The 7,519-nt window shown below is 47.1% G+C and overlaps 1 protein-coding gene across 3 annotated transcripts; it reads left to right on the forward strand.

The window, feature by feature from the left end:
• The first annotated feature begins 3,885 nt into the window (after positions 1–3,885).
• On the forward strand, positions 3,886–7,109 carry ANAPC15 (anaphase promoting complex subunit 15). Of its 3 annotated transcripts, none has more exons than XM_036325119.1 (5): positions 3,886–4,023; positions 5,433–5,562; positions 6,125–6,184; positions 6,476–6,613; positions 6,767–7,109. In XM_036325119.1, the coding sequence occupies exons 2-5, from the start codon at positions 5,443–5,445 to the stop codon at positions 6,824–6,826; spliced, it is 378 nt and encodes a 125-aa protein (XP_036181012.1). In that variant the 5' UTR covers positions 3,886–4,023; positions 5,433–5,442; the 3' UTR covers positions 6,827–7,109. The 3 variants fall into 3 exon arrangements, with proteins under 3 accessions (XP_036181012.1, XP_036181013.1, XP_036181014.1); XM_036325120.1 differs by having other exon boundaries at positions 6,779–7,109; XM_036325121.1 differs by having other exon boundaries at positions 4,005–4,023; positions 5,438–5,562; positions 6,779–7,109.
• The last annotated feature ends 410 nt before the right edge of the window (positions 7,110–7,519 follow it).

The following is a 7,519-nucleotide window of genomic DNA, read 5'->3' on the forward strand; positions in this document are numbered from 1 at the left end:
TGGCTTAGGGTACCATCCAACTTACCAGACTTTCTAATCTTTTTTACTCTCTTTTTCAGTCTGGTTTGCTGCTCTAGTTTCCTCAAATTCAGAATTTTGAAGGAAACTATTTTCCATTTACACACACTCCGTTGGTGATCTCATCCAAACTCATGGCTTTAAATACCATCAATGTGCGAATGACTGACTCCCAAATGGATATCTTTAGCCTAGATCTCTCTCCTTCAGACCCTTATGCCTCTTTACCCCCTCAACATCTCTAGTCTAATGAACATCTCAAACTCAACATACCCCAAAATGACCTCCAGATTGTTCCCCCAAAAACTAGCACCTCTCTTGTCTTTTCCATCTCAAGAAAGGGCAAAATTAGTCTTCTAGTTGTTCAGGTCAAAAATCTTGGCTCCTTTCTTCCTCTGATATTCTACATCCAATCTGTCAGCAAACATTGTTATCTCTACTTTCTAGATATAGTAGACTCTTGAACAACATGGATTTGAACTGCAAAGTCCACTTATACATGGACTTTTTCAGTTTATATTCGTACTGTTTTTGACTCACGTTTGGGAGTCCACAGATTTGGAGGGCCACCTATATACATTGATCAATATAGGCAGCAGATGTGGGGATTTTACTATCTGTGGTGGGTCCTGGAACCAATCCCTTGCGGAGACTGAGGGACAATTTAAGTGTTGAGGGAGTAAAAAGTTATATGCAGATTTTTAACTGTGCAGGGGTCGGTGCATTGTTCAGGGTCAACTGTATATTCAAAATTCAATCACTTCTCATCCCCCACCTCTGCATTATTCTAATAGGCTCCCAATTGGTCTCCCTGCTTATTCCACTGCCCCTTATAAATCTACTCTTCGTAGAACAGCCGGAGTAATTCTGTTAAAATATATACCAGAGTGTGTGGATCTTCTACTCAAAAACCTTCACCAGGATCCTCAACATGGAGTAAAAGCCAAAGTCCCTATAATGACCTGATAGGCTCCTATCTGGCTCCTGCTACCTCTCTTACTCTCCCCAGGATACGCTATGCTCCAGCTATTTCTAGGGCCTTTGCACTTGCTGTCCCTGAAATGCTCTTCCCTAAATATCAGAATAGTATTCTCTCTCCTTTTCTTCAGAACTTTCTTCAAAAGTCACCTTCCCTGCAAGGACTGTCTTGGCTCTCCTACCTAAAATAAAATCTATCCCCCACAAAAATAATTAAAATAAAAACTCCCCTGCCAATGTTTTATTGCCACTTCACTGGTTTGTCTCCTTAGTATTTACTGCAATCTTAAACTACATGTCTTATTTATTTTTACTGTTTATCTTTCTCATTAGATTAGAAACTTCATAAGGAGAAAGATTTTTTTTTTCAATTTTCAATCCTTACCTGAGAATATTTTTAAATTGATTTTAGAGAGAGAGGAAGGGGGTGAAGAGAGAGAAATACCAATGTGAGAGAAACATCAATTGGTTGCCTCCAACAACCTAGGTATGTGCCCTGACCAGGAATCAAATCTGCAACCTTTTGGTGTGCAGACTAATACTCCACCAATTGAGCCACCCGGCTAAGGTGAGAAAGATTTTTTTGGTTCGTCTTGTTCATTATTGTATACCCACTACTTAGAATACTGACAGGCACATAGTGAGGCACTTAGTAGGTATTTATTGAACAGATGAAAGAAAACAATGGCCATTTCCAAGAGGCAAATTTTACCCTTTTTTTAAAAAATATTTTTTTATTGATTTCAGAGAGAGAGAGACAGAAACATCAATGATGAGAATCATTGATTAGCTACCTCTTGCATACCCCACACTGGGGATCGAGCCCACAACCTGGGCATGTGCCCTGACCGGGAATAGAACCCTGACCTCCTGGTTTATAGGTTGGTGCTTAACCACTGAGCCACGCTGGCCAGGCCAAATTTTACTCTTTTTAAAATATATTTTTTTTATTGATTTCAGAGAGGAAGGGAGAGGGAGAGAGAGAAACATCAATGATGAGAGAGAATCATTGATCAGCTGCCTCCTGCACACCCCCTACTGGGGATCAAGCCTGCAAGCTGAGCATGTGCCCTTGGCTGGACTCAAACCCAGGACCCTTCAGTCCACAGACCAACACTCTATCCACTGAGCCAAACCAGCTAGGGCCAAATTTTACTCTTTAATGAAAAACTTTATAACAAGCAGAGAAGAAGGCTGGGCAGAGATTATGATGGCAGATGAAGAGGAAACAATTCAGGGGAAAAGTCATGTTAAAGGTCACACATCTTGTTGGGGAAGGAGTGTATTTTTGAATTACTAGCCCTGGAAGAGGCTAATAGACTGATAGGTGATGGAGCTGAATGGGAGTTGGGTATGAAAAACCTCTTGCTGAAAGACATGAAGATCTCTGAAAAGGATGATGAGTCAGAGGTTACAAGAACAGAGACATCAGCAAAAAAGTGGAATAGAGGGTGAGGCTGACCACTAATCGAAAGGGTAGCTGAATTTCTCAGCAGCAGAGGAATTCAGCTTGTGCCCAAGGCTGACTAGTCACTTAAGCCCTTGCATAATCTCAAATATAGAACTAGACAGGCATCTTAACAAACAAGTGAGACCTCTGCTGGTCTGCAGTCTTGCTTCCCCACTGGACTGTGAGGTGTTTTGGGTAGGGACCATGTTCCTGGATTTATCTTCAGCTCCTTGCAGAGCCTGGATTATAGTAGGGACTCAAATATAGGGTATCCCCAAAAAATGTATACACACTTTGAATGATTATAAAGTTAGTGTTTATTAACATACAGTTCATTTTCGAAATTTAAAAGTCTACAGAAATGAATACATTTGTTGTTGTTGTTCAATGTGTTTTCAAACTGGTGACTATTCTGCCAATAATGTGAAGCAATGGAATCACAAACATCAAGTATCATTTCGTTCAGGATTCGTGCACCCTCAATTTGTAAACTGTTGCCAGTTTTGTACCTAACTTATCTTTTATGTATTCCCATAAAATAGTCCAATGGATAAATTTTCTTTGTTCAGAGCTTAGTCTGACTTCACCCATTATTTCAAATCAGTTAAACCTGAAAAGGAGTAAAAATTAAGTATCAGCCGTTAAAGTGTATACATTTTGTCCCCAAAAAATGTTTACACACTTTAATTATAAAGGCAGTGTTTGTACTTCAACTGCGTGTTCAAACTCCCAATAACATTTTAAGGATGAATTTCTTTTGTTTTTGTTAGTTTCTTTATTTTTATTCATTTCAGAGAGTAGGGAGAGGGAGATAGAAACATCAATGATGAGAGAGAATCATTGACGGGCTGCCTCCTGCCTGCCCCCTACTGGGGAAGGAGCCCACAACCGCACCTCCGCCATGTGCCCCTGTCCCCAATGGAACCTGGGAGCCTTCAGTCCACAGGTCGAGGCTCTATCCACTGAACCAAGCCGGCTTAGGCTTAATTTCCTGTTTAAAGCTTAGTCTGGCTGAAAAGAAAGAAACATAAATTGAGCTATCAGCTGTTAAAGTGTGTATACATGTTTTTGGGACACTATTTTCGCGGAAGGCATACCTAAATAAACGCATGCGCCAAACCGGAAACTGGGAGTCAGAGAGGACAGACAGAAACTGTGTAAAACCACCCAGCGACTCTGGGTTAGAAGCAGATTAATTTTCCTAGTAACAAACGAGGCCCACCGCTACCGCAGCTGACACCCAGCCATTTTCCCGCACGGGTTGGCGAGCAAATACCGCCCCTAGGCAGAGGGGCGGTGTTACGTGGAGCCATAGGCAAGGGCTACCGGAACCAGGCAGATTGGAGAGGCCGATTGGCTGAGTTTCAAGGCGGGGCCAACAGAGAAGGCGCAACAAATTTCCGTCTCCAACTACGCGACTAAAGTGTCTAACGTCACGTCCGGTCTGGTGGGCGGGAGCGGGAAACAAAAGGAGGCCTAGAACGCATGCGTTCGGTGTGCCCAGGTTCAGGTGGGTTCTTCCGCTGAGGCGGAGTGAAGTGCTTCCGGGTCACTGCCGGCTGCCGCCTCCCGGCGCGGTAAGTACAGAAGTAGGACTGCGTCTGCGGTCTCTTTGCCCCTTCTTCCCTACCCCAGAGAAACCCGGCTCCCTGACCCTCCTCCCCCAGAGATCCGTGTTTAGACTACCCTTCAATATTAAAGAGCGCCAGCTCATTGGCCGCTTCCGCGAGACGAAGCCCCACCCCGTCACACAGGTTCCATCACTCATTGGTCTTGCGTCTTGTCACCCAGCATTTCTTCCAGTTAATTGGCCCTATTTAAGCCCCGCTCCTTTCGTCTTTAGCAACCCTAGAAGGGTAAATGCGTCTCCGAACCCCGCCCCTGCCTTATTCCTGTTGGTCAGCCTCACGGTCATTATCATAATAAGCAAAAGAATGGGCGGTGGCTTTGCGGCTACGGTTTGGGTTTTCGGAACTTGTGTCTCTGTGCCGCTCAGTAATTCTGGGGCATGATGGCTGGTACTGTTGTGCCGGTGATGGGGTCTGGGAAGCTCAGGTTCACGGAAGGGTAGGGCTGGCCCTGAATGGGCCAAATAAGTTAGGGCGAAAGCAGAACTAGACCGAGATCCTTTCTCCTGCTCATCGCTAGTAGCGGACCGGGCCTCTTCCCCGCCGGCGTCCTAAGCCTCATTTACTGTGTGACCTAGAGCCCCGTCGTTGCCTGTTGCTGAGCCTCCGTTTTCCTGTGAGCCGAAAGGTTTTAATTCATGTTCCCTGGGACCTTCTTGGTCAGCTCCCTCAGCTGCTTAATCCGAGCGGAATGTAGTTGTTCTCTCACATGTTAGTTCATTCAGCCTCCCATCCACTTATGTATACATGTACCCATGCCTTTAGAAAGTCTTAGTGAACCATACTTGCACGCCCGCCCCCCCCCCCCCCCAAATTTGGCTGTGGTCTATGAGAGGTGATTAGTGTCCTAAGTTTCAGACACTGGGTGGATATGTATGGATAATCATAGAGGACAAAAAAAGCGGTTTTAGTGTTTGAAGGAGATAGAGACAGTTTCGTGAAGCCCTGCTACCTCTACTTTTGTAATGCCAGTCTGCATTTTGGATTCCTATCTCTACATTTGGCTTCCATTCCTTCCCTCTTTGAACAGCTTACAGTTTTACTTATCCATAAAGTAAATTACCTTACTTAACGATCAGAATACATGTGAGGGTGGTATATTGTTGTTATCCCATTTTACAGATGAGGAAACAAGGCTCAGAGAGGTTCCATGACTTGGCCGAAGTCAAACAGCTATTAAGTGGTGGAGCCAGGACTCAAACCCATGTCTGTCTGACTCCCACCGAGAAGAGCTAGCTGCTTCTCTGCTCCCTTCCACTACCCCACCACCACCACCACCACCACCACCGCCAAGTCAAACTAACCCAACTCAAAACCAACACATCTGAGAGCTGGATTCACCTGGCCTTTTCTCTCAGTCTAGGAGCCATGTCCACCTTGTTTCCCTCCCTCTTCCCCCGTGTGACTGAAACTCTGTGGTTTAATCTGGATCGGCCTTGTGTGGAAGAGACAGAGCTGCAGCAGCAAGAACAGCAGCATCAAGCCTGGGTGAGTGAGCATCTAGCACAGCGGTGAGCCTCAGTCAGGGATTCCCCCCTTCACTGGTCATGATCCAGCCTTTCTCTAGAGACCTACCCTGGAGGAGCTTTTTGCTTTGAGCTGAGAAATAATCAGGCTGGGAGCTGGGTTCTCATCTTTTAATTAGGGTTATCCTAATTTTCCACAGGACCATGGGACCTCTGGGCCAGATTGGAGCCCAGGTTCTTCTCCAAAAAGCATAGGAAATAATAATTTTGACTATTTATTGAGGACCTAGCAGATGCCATGTTCTAGGCTGATAGTCTTTCACTTCACCCTCACCATAATCTTATGAGAAAACCAAGGCCCAGAGAGTTTATGTAATTGGATCAAGTCCATAACTCTTATGTAATTGGATCAAGTTGCAAATGACAGGAGAAAAAGGGATTGAATCTTCCTGAGAACTGGAAGCTTCTCCTTCACACTTGGAGGTGGGGGGGGGGGTGTCTTCTTGTGGGCAGAGTGGTTCAGTCCCATGCTCCTGACCTGCTTGGGCCCTGGCCCTGCTTTTTTGTGTCCCCTTTGGCCACAGCTCCAGAGCATCGCAGAGAAAGACAACAACCTGGTACCTATTGGCAAGCCGGCCTCAGAGGTGAGTGGGGCCCAGGTGGACTAAGGCTCTGCTCTAATTCTGAAGGTCCTGCCTCTGACTCCAGAGCAGTTGTGATCCTCAGCTCTGGATGGAGGCCAGAAATGGAGCTAGAGGGGGTGGGCTTTGGGCCCAGAACTAAGGTCCTACAGAACATGCACCAGCCTGCTAGACTCAAGCAGGGTTGGGGAGTAGGGGTCATTTGTTGACTCCAGAGAGAGGCTCCAAGTAGGCTAGCCCTTAAACTGGTCCAAGAAGGCTGTAGAGTCTACAGGCTCTCCCCTGCCTCACCAGCACTATGATGATGAGGAAGAGGAGGATGAAGACGATGATGAGGATAGTGAAGAGGACTCAGAGGATGATGAGGACATGCAGGACATGGACGAGATGAATGACTACAATGAGTCACCTGATGATGGAGAGGTCAATGAGGTAGGCAAGGGTGTGGGAAGGGCCTCTGCTCCTGGGCCCCTGCCCCTGACCTAATTGGTGGCCAAGGGGTACAGAAACCCTGGACCCAGCCAGGTGCAGGGTCTGGGACTGGGGCTGGCTGGGTGGCTGAGGCCCCTCCCCACCCACACCCAGCCTCCTCTCCAGGTGGACATGGAAGGCAACGAACAGGATCAGGACCAGTGGATGATCTAAGTAGACAAGGCAGGGTGGCCTCAGGGAGATTCCAGGCCAACCCAACCTACCCTGTGACTCCTGCAGAACCAGCTGATCACCCCAGTGCCTGAAAGTTCACCCTCAGGCACCTCCTCAACTGCTGCCAGGACCTGGTCTCCTTGGCCCCTCCCAGGCCATCAACCTGCCCTTGAATCCCCAGGACCTGAGTCCACCCCACCTTTCTGGCCAGTACCTCACCCTTTGAGGTGTAGTCTCTTTCTAACTCTCTTTAATAAAGACACAGGACTGATTCCTCCCTCCCCCCCATGTCTATTCCCTATTTTTTGGTGGGGCCCAGAGGGATCCAGCACCTTTTCTTGAACTTTTGGGAGAGGGCATTCAAGGGACTGCGGGCAAACCTACCTGGCCATGTGGGCCAGGGCTAGGGAAGGCCAGGGCCCAGATTGCACCAGCCTTTCCTGCAGGGCTTCTGACTCAGAGTTTACTGTTTCTTTCCATCACGTCCACAATGGCATTGGCTGGGGAGGGCAGGCTTTCTGAGGTCCAGAGCTGGGAAGCCTCTAGAGCTCTCCCAGCCAGTTTTGTTGGTGTTAAGAGAGCAGATTAAGTCTCAGCAGGGCAGGGACTCCCCTGAAGCCACCCAGCAAATCAGTGACAGAGCTGGGGTGGGAGCTCAGGCCTTTGCCTGTCAGTTCATGGCTTTTTCTGGAA

Source organism: Myotis myotis, unplaced genomic scaffold, assembly GCF_014108235.1.
Source record: "Myotis myotis isolate mMyoMyo1 unplaced genomic scaffold, mMyoMyo1.p scaffold_m19_p_10, whole genome shotgun sequence".
In the NCBI taxonomy this organism is placed as follows: Eukaryota; Metazoa; Chordata; class Mammalia; order Chiroptera; family Vespertilionidae; genus Myotis; species Myotis myotis.